Genomic DNA, 21,199 nt, shown 5'->3' on the forward strand with positions numbered 1-21,199 from the left:
GCAAATTTAAAAATGCATACAAACACCCCTAAATAATTTTTCAAGATGCAAAGATATACCACGTTCTTGAATGTTCTCTATTTTAAAATTTTTGTCATTGAAATGCATAAGCAGAAGATGGTTACATGACAAGTACATACAGTTTATTTACTTTATCAGGTAAGAGAAGTTCAAAGTTTTGAACATACTAAAAACCACTAAGTGCACTGCTGTGGCACTTCTTGAAAAGCAGATTGTGTTGAGAATCCTTTGTCAGGGTTAAGAAAGATAAAAATGAAAAGGTCTAATTTTTAATACTAAAAATAACTACTAAAACATTTAATTTTGAAATACAGACCAACAAATCAGACTTTATAGAAAGGAATAATAATAGTTTTCACTGTGACAAGTAAAGCATAATAGTTGGCGTCCTTTCTGTTTTGTGGTGATGTTTTTTTCTTTAAGCTTTAATTGCTTTGCCATTATGCACTGTGGACCTTTAAGTTTGTCTAGATTTTTTTCATTTGAAATACTGAAGTGATTTTTGTTTGTTTATGTTTTCAAATAAAACTGAAAATTGTCCTCTGGATTCCTACATTTAAAGAAGAATCTTGCCTAATGTAGATGACAATATAGATCTTTATTATGCCTATGACTTTCTTTTAAATCTGCACTGATTTAAATTAATGTAGCTAATTAAAAACACAAAACAACAGTGTTTTACAGTTTCTAAATTACTGTCTTAATGTAAATTATATATTTTTAAATGAGATTATTGATAATAGTTAATGGAATACTAATGATAAAATATTAATTTTGTTAAATAACTTTTTTTACTGATTTAGAAAAGTTATTATTTTTTAGATCTTAACTAATTTATATATAATGTCATATTTAGGGTTACTTTCTTAAAGGGACTGTGGTTGCCACAGTCTTTTTATCCAGGCTTTACTAAGCCGCTGCTGCCACCCCTCCACCCCCATAGAAAATGACTAAATTTCAGTGCAAGTGCTGGTGTTTGTACTGCCAAAGTGTGCCTCGTTTTCTGTCTCGCGTGTGCTAACACAGTGCTGAAATGAGCACATCCCAAATGTTACAGAAGCAGTGTAATTCTAGTACACAAAAGAACTTCATGGGTCTCTGACAGCGTAAAGAAGTCTTAAAGTGCCACTTTTATACATTTTACCCGCTTCCTCTCCTGTACTTTTGAGAAATACCTCTTGTGTGGACACCTCCTCAGCCAGAGTAAACTAAGTGCAATTGCTGTTCCCCTGACCCCTGTCAGACCCCTGGCTTAGGCAGAATGTCAAGGAAGATTGCAGACGTACTGTAAATGTGGTCTCGGCACATTCGTATCAGGCTTATTCTTTTCAAATAAAACAGTGTACATTAAAGAAACTGCTCTGACTTGCAGAAGGTGTTTGTTATGGCTTCAGAGCTGGGGGATATCAAAGGTGTCTAAAAGGCAGAGTTACTAATCTCCTTTTAAATGTTTTTACTTTGTGTCCTGAACATGGTGAATCTGAGAATCGGATCTGGCAGAGGGAAGATCAAAAAACTAACATAACAAAAACAATGAATTACTTTAAAATTACTTCTTTACCTCTTAATAACACTTTTTATAAAGCCTGTACTTAAATTTTGTTTTCTAAGATACTCATCTTTTTCATCAATCCTTTTGTACCTTTTTTTTGTTTTTCTTTTTTCTTCCTTTAGGTAGCTTTTTGGGCACTCCTGGGAGCATAAAGTCATCTTCTGGAAGCTCAGTTCAGTCTCCCCAGGATTTTTTGAGTTTTACAGAAACAGATCTACGAAGTGACAGTTACACTCCTTCTCAACAGGCTTCATCAACCAAAGATGTACATAAAGGAGAGACTGAGGGTCAAGAAGGGGGTGTCAATTGTTTCAGTTCCTTAATCGGTCTCCCTTCAGCTGTTTCCCAATCTAAAAACTTTGACAACTCACCTGGAGACTTAGGTAATTCAAGCCTTACTTCTACAGCATACAAACGAGCTCAAACTTCCGGAATAGAAGAAGAAACTGTAACAGAGAAGAAACGGAAAGGAAATAAACAAAATAAACATGGGCCTGGTAGACCCAAAGGAAATAAAAGTCAAGAAAATCTTTCCCATCTTTCAGTTTCTTCTGCTTCCCCAACTTCATCTGTGGCATCTGCTGCAGGAAGTGTGACAAGCTCTGGTCTTCAGAAATCTCCAACTTTGCTCAGGAATGGAAGTTTACAAAGTCTTAGTGTTGGCTCATCTCCAGTGGGTTCAGGTAGGCATTTATTGGATTTGTTTTCTTATCTCAAAAGATGTCTTTGTTATTTTAGCCTCAGTTCTGAATGTGCTTTTCAGGAACAGAGTATCATTTTAAGTATCTCGAAAGTTGCATTAGAGAAAAGTCAAAAGTGGAATATGTCTGTTGTAAGAATAAGTTTTGTTCCATATGATAAGACTGTTGTAAGAATAAGTTCAGTTCCATATATAGGTGCAGCTAGTCTTTAGGTGGCTGTAGTAGATTGAGTCTATGTTCAATGTAAATGCAGCTTTTGAGGCTGGAGGGAAAAAGATAACTTGTGTGAAAACAGTGTTCGTTGGAAATGGTTTAGCTAAAATAAGTAGTAGTTTATACAAGCTGTAGAGTCTGTATGTTCTGTTACATATAGACAACAAAATCAGTACTCAAGCATGTCAACTGCTGAAATTACTGAATATCGTCCCTCAATTATTTTTTCTATACCTCAATTAATTAAAAATTGATATGGAGAAATTATCAGTCTAAACATGTAATAGGATAATTTGAATCTGGTCCCCTGTGCAGCTGGGTGATGATTTTATATTCTTGTGTGCTTTTTAGCAATTGAAATTGGCTGGTTTGTTCTTCCTCTGTTCTAAATGTGTATGCAATTTGGGCTGCGAGAGGCTTTCTGTTTTCGGTAAACCTGTCTGTGGAATGGTCATGCAGAATGCTATCAAAGTCTGTCAAAGTTTCCTTCAAGGCCTTTTTGTGTTTGGTTATAAAAATACTATGCAAACTATTTGATAACTGTGTTGCATAAATTTGGAATTTTGTTGTTTTTATTGTTCTGGTGGATTTTTTGTTTCACTTTTTTTGAGGGAGAAGGAGGAATGAAACTTGAATTTTAGTTGTGGGCAGGGTTTTATGCTTTTATGTTATGAATTTGCACTGTATTCCAGGTGTTTAGCAATACATACTTGAGGAAATAATATATGCTTCAAAAAATAGAAATTCTATTTCTTTCAAAACAAGGCTTGTACTTTAAAACTATACCTGATCTCAGAAGCTCATTGTTTGGCAAAGATTTAGAATATAGGTAAATCTCTGATTTTATTGAGGGGAAATAATGATAGAAGCAGCGGAAGCCAGATGCAAAAGATTTCTCTTCCATTGAAATCAATAGGGAGAAATGGTATCAGAAGATGGACAGGGAACTAGGACTTTTTATGCCAGTTAAAAAATACTGCTTTAAAAACATGCTACCTTGTATTTCTTCTGGTGAGATACTATCCAACAGCTTTAGATCAGTATTCTGAATCTTTCAGTGTACACTTTCTCATCCCAATATGATTTCTTTGAGATGGATTATGTTTTGTCATAGTTAAGGTAACAGATGGAGATACAAGATCTTTGTTTGAAGTCAGTGACCCGTGTTTCCCCCTTTATGTTTGTTTTTGAACATTCTGATCTTGCCCACACTTAGACCAGACCACTTCCTAGCCCGTTCCACCCTTGTTTCCTTCGTCCACCTCGTTAGATCTCACTCCTCCGTCTATAAAATGCTGGTGATGATGTTGATCATCTTTGTAAAAAGTGTTGAAACACGTGGATGGAAACACCATGTAAGTTTGTTGTTTTTTGCTTTTTTATTACCTTTATCGCAATATTCACCCTACAACTTCAGTGCTCTATTTAGAAGGTATTTGGAAATTTATTTAGATTCCTGCTGCCCAGAGTTTGGCCTGTCCTCTAAAACAGTGATCTTCTCTGATGGTGCTGAAGAATGAATTAATTAAATAGATTACATATTGGAAGTCTCTGCCTTTGAGTATGACATCTAAATTCATTCACAAACTTCTCTTTGAGTCTGGGCATTTTGTTTTAATGTACTTTTCTCCCTGTTTATCTCTTTCTTATGGTGGTAGCGCTTCTTTCCTCACTTCATCATAAGCATGTTTTGGGTATAACAGTCAGTTTACTATTTTGGGCACTTGAATGTTACAATGAGGCAAAGCACATGAGTATTATCAGTATATCGGAAGCATATAAGCATATATTTTTCTCAGGTTGATATGTGGATTTTTCTCCTCCTTTGAAATGTCTGTATATTGTCTAGTAATAGAATAAGACGAGTGAATCTAAACTATTTGACTCAAAACTCTGAATAAGATTTTGTGCATGTAAATGTAGTAAGAGAAAATACATGGGAAGTCAAAGCATGATGTTTTCACTGACTCTTGTTTGGAGTTGCCTCATTATTTTAGCGAAACAGAATCAGGAATGAGTTAGTGCTAAATAAAACTTTTGAGATGCTTTTTCAAGACTTGGCTGGTCCTTAAGAATCAGCTCCTTAGTTATTTTATTAATCCCTTCTGAATTGTAATTATCTTAAAGAAACTGTGACTTTCCATTCCCTTAAAAGTCCATTTGCTGAAATCCATTAAAACTATGAAGATTTTTACTTTGCAGTTGTGTGATGTTCCTGTTCATAGTTGGTGTTCAAATTAGATGATGTATGAAGGAAAGCTTATTTGGGGGGGGGGGGAAGCTTCATCATGTGCAATTTGTACACATAAAACTTGCATTCAGAGTAAGTACATTCTGCTCACTTTGTGGAAGTATTTCTCCTCTCCATATGTTTTCTCCACTCCATAGAACTTCTGTTTTCCTGCTCAGTAAGATCAGAGATGTACCATAAATAGTAGTAGGCCATGCAGTTACAGCTCTTCGGCATTTTTTCTGAAGTGTATTTATAATGCGGTAGGAACACAGTGCATGCATTGCTTTGCATTGTGACAATGTACTCATAGGAGTGAAAAGTAATAATTAAAAAAAAAAAAAGTTGGTAGGGTGAAAAGGAATTTTTATATTAAATTAACATTTTTATAGGACCTCTCTTTCTGTAAAAATACAGCTACTTTAGCCAATAACAGCTTATTTACAACCCATACCTATTTTTCTGGTGGAAGTCCACAAGTACTGTAAGTTTGTTGTCTAATGCTACGTAAGTCAGTTGTCAACAGGAGTTCTGTAAAGGTGATGCTGGTTTCCTCCAAATAGATTTTGCCTGTTTGCCACGTACTAGAAAATGTGACTGTTTTGGATCCTGAAATCACTCCAGAAATGTTCTAATAGGGGAAAGTTTCATTTGAACTCTACAATTTTGTAGAGATACTTAGCTTTTAAAAAGTCATGATAACTGTATTCACAGAGTTAAGTTCCTTCTCGGTGTCCTTTTAGGGAATAGTCTTTAAAGACTTGTAGCCTGAAGCATTATAAAGCAGCAATCCGTTCTGCTGAAGATTTCTTCTTTTCACAGCAATGGTGATTAAAGAACAGTAGACAGCCTTCATTCAAGGATTGAAAGAAATCAGTAGCACCATGCCCTGAAGCTGGCCTGTGCTAGTAGTAGTTCCCAAGATCAACTCTCTACCATACTTGTCCTTTATTTCAGTGGTAGAGCAGTGACTAACAGGATGGTGGGGAGAAGAAAAATCCAGTTATGATAAACAATTTTCCATAAATACTGTTTCTTTCTGTCAAGCAGTTTATACAGGCTTTGGACCTTGTTTGTTTAGATTATGCTCCAGTGAGTGAAGAACTTGCTGAGAACTCATGTCCCAAAGCAACAGGAAAAAAAAAAAATTATTTGACATCCATAACAGTGCCTTCTGACTGCTGTGAAGTAATGTAGCAAAGTAAAATGAAAAGCAATTAAGTGTCAGAAGTAAACGGAAATTTCTGTTTCACAGCAGCTGAAGTTTGTGCATGGTTTTCTTCAAGTTCTGTGTGGACACTTGCTACTGAAGAATTAGTGCTTCAAATATATAGGAACACCTCTCAGTCTTTTCCAGTTCAGTTCTTAATGTCAAGTGCGCAACAAATTGCGTAGTACAACTTCATTTGCATAGGGCCTTCAAGGCATCATCTGCTTCAGTATTTTAATTTTTGCATAGTTAGTTTTATCCCCCTATGAGTACTTTAAATGCTACAAAAATCTTATAAAGCAAAAAATCCTCCGCCTGCCCCAAGCCTGGAAAAGGCTAACTTATGAATGGGGCTTAAATGGTTAGCAAGCGATAGCCCATTCTTTCAAAATCCTTTCTCTGCCCTTTTTCTGGAATCCCTTTCCTAAGTCACAGCTGAGGTGACTTACTTGGTTTGGTACGTTTTATTTCTGCATCATACTTGTTCTCCACTCAATTAGTCCTCAGAATGCTCTGGCTGATAATACTATACATTTTTAGAAATAAAGGACATAACCGAACCCCGTCTTGTGCTTTCATATATTGATATATCAAATTCTGTCTTAAAAACAGTTAATGGTTTTTGGCACAGAGACTCCCCTGGGTTGATCTTATGCCTTGCTGAAAGGCATAAATTTCCAACTTTGTATAGGAGTTCACTAAATGCTTGAACTTAGTCCATGTGTGTTATTCTGCCTTCTCATCTGGTTCAGACAGTGATGAAGCCTCTGCCAAGTGTTGTGCTCCCATGCAAGGAGAAATCTTGCTCATCGGCTCCTCCTCATACTGATGGTGCACAGAAAGCTGAGCTGCTAAGCTAGACCAGTCACTTGACATCGTGCTCCTTGAGATTTTGAGTCCTTCAGAGCTCACGTGAAATCTTTGATTATGATGTTATGTTTAAACTCCCCTGTGGCCTTTGATTTACTTGCAAGCTGTATCTACTGGGAGAAAGAATTCAGTCAGAAATATTCGGAAACAGTTTGGGTTATTAGGTTTCTGTTTGGTGCCCCAGAAGCTGAAGTAGGAAAAGAAGTCTTGCTGTGTTTAAAAAGACAGGTTGTATTCCAAGAGAGATGGAATGGAAAGGAGAAATTTATACTAATAGATATTAATGAGCTTTTAGGACAAAGTAGACTCTGTAGAAAATACACAAGGCAAAATTCTTGTCCAGAATGTTTTCATGTTTTTAGGCTCAACAGAAATGGTGTTGGTCCATTACTAGATAAAAATGTTACAGTTGACTTGATCATGTGGAAAACATGGGAGTAATATATCAAATATTTGGGAAGAAATTAAATGGAGTAGTAGAAGCTTATGAAGACAGGGATTATCATGAAATAGGTTCCTCCTGCACCCTGAATGTTAACTAAAACAGGTGTTATCAGCAATTACAGCTAGAAATAGTAAATTGGCATTTCCTGATAATGAGCACCTCGCATTCTAATGCTTTTTAAACTGTCAAGTGTTAATTTTCAGGAGGTCTTTTAAAACTAGAGAAGTTTTAGGAGACTAGCAAATAGTAGTGTTAGGTAATTGGGGTGTATCTGATGCAAGAAAGAAAGATATTAAGAGATGTAAAGATGTAATGATTAATGGTGGTTAATTTGGCTTGTGGAAACTAACTTTTATTGGACTTATTTTACAATCTCTTTGTAATTTTTTTATAAAGGTAATGATGCAATGAACATCTACAAATCGTTTAAATTGATAGAACATGACATTTTAGTTTAAAATTTTTAATGATGGAAAAGCAACAAGCCATTACATTAAAGATACTAAACTGATAGGTCTCAAAATTTAGTTTTGATCACAGAATTATTGAATCAGATGTGTTGCTTTTGGGGGTTGTGTCACCCCTGTGCATCAGTTATCAACTTTATGCTATTTACTGGAAAATTCTGCGATTTCTGCAAAATTCTGGGTATGAAGATGAAGTAAAACAGATCTCTTGGTACATGATACAAGCTAATGGTATTTGTTTTATTATAGCTAAATTAAAAGACTATACCTGAGAAAGATAGGTGAATATTTGCAGGATTGAGAGGCTCTTCTGAGGGGAAAGGAAGGGCTGGAAAGGATAATGATGAATAACCAGTTATGTCTGAAGTTTCAATGCAGAGCTGGGTCTTTAAAAAGCTTTGGGTGTATGAACAACAAACTAACCAACATTTTAGAAAGGTAGCTCTGTATTTAGCACTGAATGCATCTGCTCTTCAAATGTTGCATCTAATTCTGGTATCTGCTGTACATAAAGGATCTTGATGAATTGTAGAGGATTCAGAGAAGAGCCAAGAGAAGGATTCAAGGACTGGAAAAAGTATGTTATTGTAGAAAAGCTAAGAAGTGAGGTTCTCTGACTATGCATATCATAAAGGGAACTGAAAATTTATGATTCTGTAATGATACTTAACCTAACAAAAAAGGTGTAACATGACCAAGGTGAGAGAAGGTAGGAGTCCGTTTCCAATAATGACTCTGAAAATTTAGATGTAGTACTTTTTCTGGAAGATACGCTTTAGTCAAATGCCTTTATTGGATTTAAAGGCAAGAATTTATTCAGGGAACTCTATAACTGAGATTCAAATCATATGATCACAAATTCTTTTTTGCCTCTATGATTTATGAACCTAATACAGTACTATATATCCCTTCAATTTAAAAAAAGTAGCATGTTGCATCAGTTTGGCATGTGGCTGTCACTGGGCAAATAATGCATCTCAGAATATAGTGGTTAGTAGGGGATTGTCATGCAATATGGGTCTGCAAAGATTATTTCTCAGCCTGGTATGTTCTGTGCCTTTATCAAAGATTGGGAAGAAAATAAGAAATCATTGCTGCTTGCTGTGAGGGTTCCCTGTGGCTTGTTTAATTAAAAAAAAAAAAAGTACTTTGCAAGAAATGTACGTGGATGTAACGAGTAATAATTCCTTGATTAAGAAACAGTTTTGTGCAAACAAATACCAAACAGTGCACCTTAAAACAGAGATGTGTTTTGAAAACAACAATTATGAAAAACTTCTGAATAATGATGGAGAACCAAACATTAACTCATTGAGATGTTGTGGGAGAAAAAAAAGCTAATGTCATCTCTGTGATATTGCATTAAGAAATGCAAAGGAATAGAAAAGTTACATTACTTTAAATTACACCACATATAATGCAATCAGTAGGGTACTATATTTAGTTTTGATGGTTACCTTCTTATAAATACAGGAAAGTTGAGAAGAGTCATACAATGATCAAGGTTTTTTTTAAAAAAATACCATTTTCAAAGAGAATCTTAAGTTCTTTGATAGACTGAAGTATCTTTGAGTTGAGGATATTTCTGTTTACAAAAAAGAATGTTAAAAGGCAACGTGATTGTAATTGTTATACAGGAGGAGTTAATAATCTTGGTCAAGAATTTGCCATCCCTCATTACATAGTGAAGAATACTCCATGTTCTGTAAAAACAAATTCTTGACAGAAAAATAAAAATACAGACACATAGTAGTTAATTAGGTTACTGCAGGCAAGAATTGTTCAGTCTTTCTAGCTTTTAAGTCTGTAGGCTGCCTGGCTTTCCAAGGCACCAGCTGCTTGTGTGTTCGCTACAAATCAGCTCTCTGGTGAATGTCGCAAGACTCTAGAACCTCTTGGAGTACTGTTTTGACAGAAAACTTTAATTAAAAAAAAAAACTTAAAATTTCCCTTTCTCAAAAAATTGTAAAAGTAATTTTTTGAGTGAAAATAGAAATGAGGGCTTTCTGAAGTGATAAAATTTCCCAAAGGTGGGGAAGGTAAGTTCCAATAATTAAGGTATGGGTGGTGTGTCAAGCTGCTTAGGCCTGCTAGTACTGGAGAAGGTCTTGGAATCTGCAGCAGGGGGATTCGTCCTGACTAGTTAGTTGTTGTATGACAGTGTAAGTGTCTAACAGATTAAAATAGAGATTTTGAAGATTGCATTCTTGAAATTAGATTCCCAAATCATGTTATAAATTTTGGCATTTGTTTTTAGTTACATTTCAAAATATGTCAATAGATCTCTATCTACATGTAAAGAAGATGATGTACTTTTAAGCTTTGATAATCAACAGCAAATAGTATGTTTAAATTGGTCGCGTACTTAAAGTACCCCTGGGATATTTAAGAAAAAAAAGGACAAAAGAAACCCCAACAACAAAACACAGAAGGGGAATGTATGGGTTTTTTTGAGTTCTCTTTTACATCTTTAATTTAAAAACAAAATACGTTTGTAATAATTATTTATTTAAGGAGAAAAGTAATACTTTTAAAGCAACTGTTTGAAATTCTGTTTTTATTCAAGTTTTATGAAGCTTCTCCCCAAATTCAAATTTAATAAAGATTAAAATAAATTCTGAACATACTGTTTTTTTGCCCAGAATTATTTGCAAAATTGACATCAAAATATAATCTTTGTGGAACATAATAAATAACTGTAGGGATATGTTGGGTATTATTAGTTGGGCTTGTACTGGCAGAGGAGAATGCATTTAGGGCTTAGAGGCTAGTCAAGTTGCAATACTTAATTTTCAAATTCATCTATAAATCTTTGTTTGGGGGAGGTTTTCAAAGAAGTCTATCAGTTTTTTGTAAGCTGTTTGCTTTTAGGTTGTATTTGACCTGTAAGCCTACAATGTGCCTTGTATATATTTGAGGTTACGTTTGAATTCTTAATAAAAACTCACTTATTTTAGATCTGGGTAAACTACAGTCTGTGGATGAGATCTACTGACAGGTTTGCTATTAGTATTAGCTGCATAGTAAAGAAAATAACTGGCAGCTTTTCCAGGAGTTGATTCTCTTTGCAGATATATTGAGTGAAAGTATATGGTGTTACCAGTATTGTATCAAAAAAGGGGGGGGGGTAGAAAGAGGAAAACATACTGAAACTTAGAATTTTGTGTTTGGACTGTGTTAGATCTTTGGCTCTTTTCATAAAACTTAGAATTTAAAATGGACTGAGAAGGAGAATAAGGAAACACTCTGAAACAATTAAGATTTCTCTCATATCAGATGTCTTTGTTGAAGAATTTGATGTTTGCTTTAGAGGTGCCTTTACTGAAGGTCAAGTAAATCTTCCTGAAATGGAATTCTGTTGCTGCATGGAAATGGTGAAGTGAGATACAGGTGGTGTTTGTTTACTTGCAACTGTTTAGTGCTGGGATCTCCTTTAAAAATCAGATTTAAAAAAGAACTGAAAAACAAAAAAACCCTTTGTTTTACATCATTTTGTACAAATTAAAAAAAAAATCAAAATATACACCTTTTTGAGTGTGAACATTTTTCAGCATCTGGAGTCAATTTACTAGAGTACAGCATTCCTTGTAAGTCAAATGCAAGATAGCAATCAGTCTTTTAACTCCATAAAATCTGTTAAAGGTGACATGGGAACATAAAAAGTGTGTGGGAGGGGGGAGGGAATGAAGAAGCTTGACTTTAAAAGGAGCAGTAGGTTTGTGCGTCTCTCTTCCCCCCCCCCCCATTGTGCTTTTCAGATCTTACAGACTTTCAGATCTGTTTAAAAATCAGATATAACTGAAAAATAATAAATGATGTATATGCATTGATGCTATTTGCAGTGTTTTTGAGCAGCTAAAGACTGTCCAATTCATGTGGTTAAATTACTCATTTTTGTTCTCAGTCAGAGGTGATAATGCTGCAATGAGGTTTTTAACCTCAAATAAATTTACTTTGTTTTTGAATTTGAGATTTATTTGTTGTGAACACCTGCAGTATCAGAATTTAAACTGAGTGAAAGTTGTTTGAAGATGAAGTTTGGGATGAATAAATCCCATATGAGGATAGGATCTGATGCTTAGAGCTGTTGTTGATTATCATAATAATTTCTGAGATTCCCCTGTAAAGATTAAAAAAAATACCCCTCCCCCATTTTAAGAAATACTGAGATAGTATTGTGGTATAAGAAAGAGTAAATAATTGTAAAATAATTGGGCTTTAACTTAAAGATGTTGGTCCGGAACAAACCCATTAAGACTTGTAGTGAACAGATTCCTGTTTTAATACGTAGCAACTCCCCAAAGCACTGTGATGGTTTTAAACAGGTAGATAAACCAAGTATCTAAATATCAGCTCCTCATTTCCCTGTGCTTGTTACTCCAGTAACTTGTTGAACTCTCTAAAGCAGCTTATGCGGAGGTGATAGGACTAAGACCAGTAGGCTCCTGCTGGCCCGCAGGCGCTGCTGGTGTGTGCTGCTGCATGGCACGGCGTGTGCAGGCTGGCACAGCTGTGGGCGTGCGCCTCGCAGAAGGTCTTGCTCTCTAGGAAAGTGGTTGAAGTTAGGCGACCCCCTGCTAGCTTCGTCTCACTGTGCTGGCTGACAACCAAGCTCCTAGCTCCAGTTAAAATGGCAGGAACCATGTTGTTTTTATTGGCCTTAGCTTTGCAGTTATGACTGAAGAGTTTGATAACGTTTGTATTTAAGCATTATTTTAAAAAAGGAAAATTATAAAAGCCAATGTCTGTCTAGATATAATGATTTGGCTCTTAGCTATGCTCAGTGACAGTATATCACGGTGCTTTTAACTATGTCAGCTAAAGATTAACAGCTCTGGTTGCTTAAAATACACAAGACCATGGTATTAATACACCTGGATGTGAACTCGTCTCCAATAAGTCTCCCCAGTATAAATAAGATACAAAAAGTTGGCATAGATAAAGACAACACCATATTTTCGGAAGATTACTCAAAACACCCTTTTTTCAGGAATATTAGGCATAACTGAAAGTGGTATATGTGTTTGATCCACTTGTATGCCATACCCATGAAGTGTACTGTTAAAATACTTTAGCAAAATAGTTCTTAAACTTGTGTGGTGGTAATGCAAGAAATAATAAATAAAACATACTATTTTGTATTGTTGGAATAAATGCTGCTTTTCTAATTCTGATCTGACTGAATTTAAAGCAGAATTTTTGTCCATTTAAACTGAACCAGGATTTAGCCCCTAGTTGTTTAGATCCAAGCTCATTTCTTCAAGTTGTTCTTTTTATACTTTCAACTTTTATTCTGCTTTTAGATTGAGTTCTTCATTTTCTGGCCAGATCATCAGATCTGGCAGATAACTCAGGTGTCTGTGAGAAGGCTGTAAGGATAACATAAAGAAAATTGTTAATTTTGAAAGTGATCTAGCTTGCTGAATATGTTTTAATGGAGAGAGAATTATGCAGTGGTAAAAGATTTCTGAAAACATTGCTAATTATACTGAGTAACTTGAAGAAACTGGATTTTTTTTTTTTTTTTTTTTTTTTGGTCCAGAACAGCGACCCTCTCTGGTCTCTGGAACAGGGTAGTTCCAGAAGCTTGAATTGAAAAGAGATTCGTGTGGTTCTAGTGAAAGCTCGCAGTAAAAGGAGCTGAAGAATAAGAACATAGGTCTGGGGATTTTACATGAATAATCCTATCATCATGTCCCTCGTACTTGACTTAGTTTTGTATGCATTTCCTTTGTTTATTTGTTTTGCACATTAATGAGAAGGCTTTCTTGATAGGGATGACTAGAGCTTCTAAGTAAAATTAGTCTGCTACCCTTGTTTTTAAAACAAACCAAGAACAACCCATAAATCATTCGTATAGTTTGCTTTCAAGCAAGAATGTTAAATGCAGATTTAAAAAAAGGGGTGCGATAATTATAACGCAGTAATTTCTAATCCAGAAGTATTTAACTAGTTGGTTACTGGCCCTTTTGTGGGCCGAAATTAATAGACCTTTTTTTTGTTGTTGTTGTTTTTGGCTGTAGGAGTAGTGGTAAGCTTAGAATTTGACCTTAGTTTTGTATGTGTAACCAATCCCCTTAAAAACAGGTAATGAACGAAAAAAGGAGTGGTTATTGAGATGTAGGTATTAATACACAGTCAGTTCTGATGTACTTTGAAACAAACTGAAAGTGGAATGAGCTGGAAGTAATGACATCTGCTGACCAGCCTAATTCTAAGGAATAATAATTGTGAGCTCTCAAAGAAAGCAACAGCAGGTATGACAAGGACTTGGTGAGGAAAGGAAGCCAGCCAGGAGTGAGGAAAGTGCCTACAGCAGCAGAGATGGAAAATAAAGGAAAACAATGAATGTGAAGTACAGCATATATATTTTTGGTATATATGGTCACTGTTCACCGTTCCTCAACTTTCTTGATACTTTAACGTGTCAGAGTTCAATAGCTTGGCTGTGAATTGTAGGAGAAAACTAGGTGTCTGAGAAGGTACTTCAGTGCAGGAAAAGTCAGGAAAAAGGTAGCCACAAATAGATGCAGTTATAACAGTAACCCAGACAGAAGCTCCTTTTTCCTTCCAGGATAAAACACCTTTTTTCTTCTGCCTTCTACTAATTTATGGGGTGGAGGAGGGAATGGTGGTGGGGGAACAGTTCTTTTTCTGTTCTTAGTTGAGGCTTGAGGAGGATCTAGAATTAACTCTATTAGTCATCTGGAATAGGAGGTGTAAGGGAGGCAGGTCTAAAGTTGGCCCTTAATCGTGTAACTGTATGAGGTCTGTGTTAGAACAAGCTCTTTCAAAGAAGGTGGGTTGAACAGGACATTTTCTTACTAGGATTCCTTGCATCATCTCAGTAGGTATTGATCTCTTTCATGAATCCATCTCTTCTGTGAATTTGTCTAATTCTGAAATCATTTATGCTGTTAGTATCCGAAATGTGTAACAAGCACGTTTCATAGCTTTATGCATTGTATGAAGAGGCTCTTTGTGTTTAAACCTGTTGCTGATCATGTTTTGACTCTTATTTGAAAAAAGTGAATAGTTGTTAAGTATTCAGCATCTTTACAACATTCATATTTGATATATTTCTATCATATCCCCCCAGTTAACTCTTTAGACCTAAAATATTTAATATCTTCTTCATACTGTGTCCTTGTTGTCCTCTTCTGTATCCCTTTTAGTGTTGTCTTTTCCTTTTTTGAGAACTATAGGTAGTGTTTGAATTAGTAGGAAGTATTTGTAGGTGCAGCATGTAGTTGTTTTGTTTTTTTTCTTTTTTTTTTTCCCTAGTGGCATAGTGGTGCTGTCTGTTTTGTTCTCTGTTCCTTTCTGATAATTAATAACACCGTATTTGTCTTTTTGGATAACTGCGTGATAGTGCCTTTTTATTTTCTTTCAGGAGTCTTAAGGATTCCAAAAAAAGAGACTTTCAAAGTGAAAATTAAAGATGGATCCTTTTCTCACATACTTATTCCATTGTAACACCTGCTTACTGTGAAAAGCTCGTTCTGATAAATACAGTAGCAGACTATTAAAGTGCAATTAATCTGTGTCCTGGAAATGTTACTGTCCTTTTAAGGATTCTGTATTCCATGTTGTTGATTTTTTTTCATGTTTAGCCATACTTGCAGTTGAAACGGGCTATACTGCAGTTTTTCTCTCACTTTGTCTTCAGATGTATTCTTGAGTTGCTCAACAACTACTTGTTTGAGATCCGTGTTGCTGAACAAGTCTATCAGATTTTTTTCTCTGCTTTTTAACTGCACCTTTTCTCAATTTTTCTATGAAGTGTATATCTTGTAGTAGTAAATTATTCACTGGGGCATATTTAATGTGTTTTGCTTTAAAACATCTCTCTGAAGGGTCTGAGTGATGCTTGGGAAGACAATGAATGTGATAGTCTGAGTTAATGGTAGTCCCTGGGTGCTATGATTTAAAAAATAAAATAAAATTGTTCCTTAAAGTTGAAAGGGGTTTCCCTTAATGTTGCAAGCAATGATGAGTCAAAATCGCTGGTTCATATTTCTTGCACACAAAAATTGAGCATGACTGATATAAATTGATACTATTATGATTAGGTAAGGCCTGTGGAGTGTCAGCGTGAGTGAAAGGATTCTACTCTTACAGGTGAAAGACATCAGTTGCGTCATGTCTTCTGCAGCAGTGGCAGAATTTGTCCTGACAGTATAATGTGTATAATCCCAGTAAAGGCTCTGTGATTTTTAGTGTTGTTTTGGTTTTTTTTTTGCCTTGTAAAGTGATACTTCTGACCTGTATAAGTGTATTTTTATACATCGTTTCAGATCTCTGAAAACTGTTGAGGAGGTTAGTTAAAATTATCAGTTTTTAATTTTTGTCAGATTCATCCAGTTCCATCAAGGTTAATCCAGGATTTTGTATACCTTTGGCTTTTTCTTTACCACACAATTTTCAAACATTAGTATTTGTTTTATGACTTGGTCTGTAATGATGATGTGGTAATTAAAGTCGATGTTGCTGTTTTCTTCTAGTAACTCAAGATACCAGTTTATATTCTAGATGTTGTAAGCTTTCTCCATGGAAGTGACTTTGGCCAGTTACTTAAGCTTAGGCAATAAGTAAAAGGCATGAAGTATTTTTAATGACTTCTAAATTAGGTCTGTAATTGTCTTGTATCAATAGCAAAGACATTTTTAAAACATCTGTCTTGTTTTTAATTCTTTTTTTTTCAATCCTGATGTTCAGAAAAGCCTAGTAGTTAAAAAGAAAAAAAAAGGGGGGGGGTTATGACAACAGTCTTCAGTAGCTGTGAGTTGTGGGGAGAATGCAAACAAAACATAAGACCCCTCATCCTTTTGGAACATTTATAGTAGCCGTGCCTCAGAGATTGATACAGATAGAAATTTCACCCCCAGTAGCACTGTGAGGAGGTGTTTACCTCTGGCCTTCGAAATCAGTCACTCTGTCCTCTTGTCAAAACTAATAATAGGGATAGAAACTGAGGGCCTTATTCATTAGAAGTGTGGAAAAAGTGAACTGGTAAATTGAAAATAAAATGTTTTGCAGTCACCATGGCATTATCCTAAGTATGAATTAAACACTGGCTTAAGTGGAAATGATGTGCCAGCTGTATGGCTACCATCACTCTGTAACTGAGCATGGGAGTGGTGTAGGCTGAATTATGGTGATTTCTAGCTACTCAGAAGAGGATATAAGTGTTTTCTGGCACTTTATGGTCAGAGATTGATACTCTCTAGATGGCAAAAATACCCCTTGAAGAAAAGGAAGTTTATATAAGCATGTCCTTTGGTTTGCCACTAGTTGGCACTTTCTTTATTTCTACAAATCTGAGTTCCTCTTCAACCAATCTCCGTAAAGTCCAAGAGACACAACTGGTCTCTGTTAAATTTGATTGCATGAGTTAGTCTCAGTCTATCAATGAACCAGAAAGGATGCCTTGTGATTAAAATTAGCCAGGCAGCTTCAGTTGAAGTTTCTAAATTTGTTGCAGACAATGAAATTAAAATCAGTCTTTTGTTGGGAAGACTGATTGTCACTGGAAAGTATTTGACTTTTTATTTGTAATAGTAGCTTGAGAATGCAGCTAATTGGCATGTGCTGGAGTGTTCTTATTATACCAGACATTTAAAAGCTGACAAACACTGACAAAAGAAATATAAGTAAAAAATTACAGTGGATAGAAATAAATCCATTTTACAATTTGAGCTACTGCAAATGATCAGAGCTCTAATACAAGAAAGATGTATTCAGGTATATTATCGTTCACTGAAAATCCTGTCTATACATATATTCTTTTGTGTGTCTGTTAAACATGATCTTAACATGAAGCCCTTTTTCTCCTAACTCAAAAGCTTTCTCGCAGTTGATGAATACCATACATAATGGTAAGTTATATTAGAATCTTTTTCGGAGGTTCATTTATCACAAAGGGTAGCCTTTTGTGGAAACCCTGATTGAAGGTCTGCATATTCTATTGAGTGGGTGAAATACAGGTCTGCAGTGAGTCGATTGTTCAGTACTTGAGTGAAAACTTTGTAGATTGTCTGCAGGAGCCTGATAGGTCAATAGTTCCTCAGTTTTCTTTTTATGATCTTTTTGTATGTGAGCAGTAAAATGATAAGTTTTATTCTAGTTCTGAGATTCTTTTTTTTAATTTTGTGAATAGTGTTTCTAGTTCTTCTTCTCTGTTCATTCATGGGTGTGTTATGGTGGTGTCTACCTCAGGCATTCTCCCACTTACTTCCTGACTACTTATATTACTACAAGTGATGCATGTGAAAGTATCCTTGTTTTGTCCGTTCTTTGTTCTGACAGCCCAGTGCTGCCCATTTCTGTCACCAGTGACAGTGCTATCAATTTCAGAAGGAGCAATATTGAATCTTTAATGTATCAGGCACTAACTGCTGTTTCCCTTTGGTGTTCCATATGGGCTTTGTACCCCTAGTTCTGTATTCACTTGTAGCCAGTGGAAATGAAATGTGTCTTATTAAATTAGAAATTGGTTTACTTTTTCAAGGCTTTTGTTCGTTTGTAGGAAATAAACATATTAACAAGTTACTGAAAGATTTAGGAGGGAATATTTACAGTTAAAACCTTCTCAGGAGGTTAGTTTTGAAAGCCATCAAGATTATTTCTTAATTTTACATTCAATTGGTGTCAGGCAATCTACTAATAAAAAATTAGAAGTTTTTATCCAGTGGTGTCGGCCAAATAGAATGGTTTTCTTATTGTTATAAGTGTATATGTTGGAAGAGCAGTGCTGTGCGTATTGCAAATTGTATCAACTCACTGTTCAGCATATGCAAAAGAATATGTTTAAATTTTTGCATGGTGACATTCTTTGCATATTAAGCTAGCAGTCATGAAGATTTTTTAAGCCCTTTGCTTTTCACGTTGTTGGAGCCGTGAAGTCTGTCAGACAGATGTCTCTAGTGGTGGGTCTTAAAATTTTTCAATTTAATATTACATTTAAATTTATATTTCATAGTCTACATGTGAGAAATATTGAAATTTCTCTAGATGTGCTTTGCTTTAGTAAAATAGGTTTAGCTTTTTTCCTTTTGATATAGGGTTTCCCTCTCGCTCTCCCAGGTATACAGTGCTCTGAACCAGCTTTGTGATGAAGGAAAGCAAGTTCACCATTTTTCTGAAAAAAAATAAAACATCTGAAGGGTATCTGACAGTGTGTGCTGAATTTGAACTTGGTGAGTTTCTGCTGTTTTATAAGCAGAGCCTTTTCGCTGTTTCATGTTGAAGAGGTATAGATTGACAGTGGAGTGGAGAATAGAAACTGATGGAATGCCATTTGTGATAATCTGATTCCACATTGCACTTCTGATTTCTTTTTCTTTTTTTAAACTGACTGCGTGTTCCTAACTCCAGCATAGAAGTTGGAAGGACATAGAAGAAAGTGGTTGCTTAATATTGTTTTCTTTCTTGTCAAGCAATAATAATGCTTTGTATGGTTACACATTTTGAACTTGCTATTGGGGGTAGCATAACATTACTTATGTTTTTGCTTTAGAACAGTGTTTGGATAGCGTTTTTATCTAAACTTTGTCTGATCTCCCTCCCCCACCCCCATCTTCCCTTTTCTTGTCTCAGTAAGATTTTAAAGTCTGTCGTGTCCCATCTCTTCCCTTCTCCCACCCTGGTCTTGCAGTTTTGTTGCATCCTCTTGTTTTGGCAGAGGTGTATATACAGATGAAATCAGTGAGGGAAGGCAGAGATTTTCGTAATATGAGCAGAAAGGAAAGATCTTGCCGTTAGTGTACAGGATGAAAAGAAAGTATTTTGACTTAACATAATACTTAAATCTAGGGAGATAGTTTACTCCAACAGCACATTCAGATTATGAGTCTAGAAGACAACGAGGATAACAGCATTGTTTGTTAGTGTTTTGATGGAGGCAGGGTGTATCAGGAGCTCATTTTTAGTTGCACAGTATTTAAGTTGGCTACACATCAGCAAGAAGGCATCAAAAAAACAAGAGTTTTGGGTTGAATGGAGACAAATACAAGTTTGGAGCAGAGAAGTTCATTTGATATCTGTTAGCATAAAGGTGATAGTCAAAGCCAGTCAGTTGAATTTGATGCTGACAGAGTGTAAAGGAGGAAAGATGATGGTCGAAGACTTGAACCCTTATAAAAGGGTCATTTAGAAAGGGGAACTAGAAAAGAGCCATGCAAACTGCATGTTTTATTAAAGGTATCATTCTTAATAAACTGGAGTCAAGATACTTGAAGGCAGAAGTGGCGCACTAAGGTTTTGCCAGGATGAGGCTTAGTACTTAGCTCTTGGCTACTTAGTTTTGGTAGATATTGTTGTCAACTTTTTTCCTTTCCTTTTTTTTTTTTAACATGTAAAAAGAGACAATCATAAAAATTGCAGTTGAGATAAAAGTAAAGCTTTCACTACAATTCACAGTGTGCGAACTGTGCTTTGTCCTTCTTGGTCTGACTTTTGGACCTTAGAGTCAAACTTTTTGACTTGACTTTGAAGTCTCTTACGTTCTACATTGTCTTTAGGGGCCTACCACTGGAAAGCAGGAAGAGGGGATGCAGACATGCACGTCTGTTGGGGGGTTTAGTGCATACTTAAAAGTAGCAAATGATGACCTGAAGATTGTAATTTCATGTTAGAGCTAGCAGTAGATTGTAATGGTTGTATCCTTTCTCTGGCTACTGCTCTTCTCGCTCATTCTCTGTCTTCTGTCCATTTTCTTTCTCATTCCCGTTCTCAGTTCTTTGAGTTTTTGCTCGTTTCATCTTACTCTTAAATTGTGAGTTACGGTGCTGGGAGTTGTAGCACAGAACAGACTGTCATTGTGCCCTGAATTCTGGCACTACGGTCATCTGTAGAAGACAGTCCATTAGCAAAGAAAGTTTTCGGTTCTGTGGACTTGGTCTCAGCATTAATGCAGGCAAAATTTAGCGCACATGCTGTGATTTTTATTTTTTAACAAGGTAATTGTTAAACTGAAAAATGGATAAGTTAAAAATTTTTGAATGTAGCCAAATTTAGGCAGGCTTGTACAGGGTTGATTAAAAAGGCCTCTGGTGAAGCATGTGGACAGTACTGCTGCTCAGCTATACCACATAAATTTAAAGAAGGGAAGAAAACAAGAAGGGCAAATTACAAAGTCAGCCTGAAGCAGATCCTTTCTGCCAATTTTAATTCTTGGTATTTTTTTCAGAGTGTTAAATAAGTCTTGCTGTTAAGTTGTCAGATACTGTGACCTGAGGTATAATGGGCTCGCTATGAGCTTCTGAAATTCCCCTTTAAAGTGTTAGTTGTTGATGATAAACTGCTATGTAGTCTTTCAGCAGTTAAGGCAACAGCTGTTCCCCGCAACCAGAAATAACTAATCATAGTTCAGTTCCCACTGTTATTCGTGTTAGCCTCTCTAAAGTCCCTGTTTTCCAAAATTCTGGCTCCGTCAAGGATGCTGCAGCATGCCTTCAAAGACAGCCGAAACACTGGAATCCAGAAAGGGA

At 35.7% G+C, this 21,199-nt stretch overlaps 1 protein-coding gene across 5 annotated transcripts in view; it reads left to right on the top strand.

The window, feature by feature from the left end:
- Window positions 1-21,199, top strand: part of MLLT10 (MLLT10 histone lysine methyltransferase DOT1L cofactor) — a 134,601-nt gene that overhangs the window by 71,753 nt on the left and 41,649 nt on the right. For all 5 annotated transcript variants that reach the window (XM_067291778.1, XM_067291775.1, XM_067291776.1 and 2 more), the window contains one exon: window positions 1,696-2,256. In XM_067291778.1, the coding sequence (XP_067147879.1) occupies window positions 1,696-2,256 (561 nt within the window). The remainder of the gene's footprint in view (window positions 1-1,695; window positions 2,257-21,199) is intronic.

This window comes from Apteryx mantelli, chromosome 2, assembly GCF_036417845.1.
Source record: "Apteryx mantelli isolate bAptMan1 chromosome 2, bAptMan1.hap1, whole genome shotgun sequence".
Classification (NCBI taxonomy): domain Eukaryota; kingdom Metazoa; phylum Chordata; class Aves; order Apterygiformes; family Apterygidae; genus Apteryx; species Apteryx mantelli.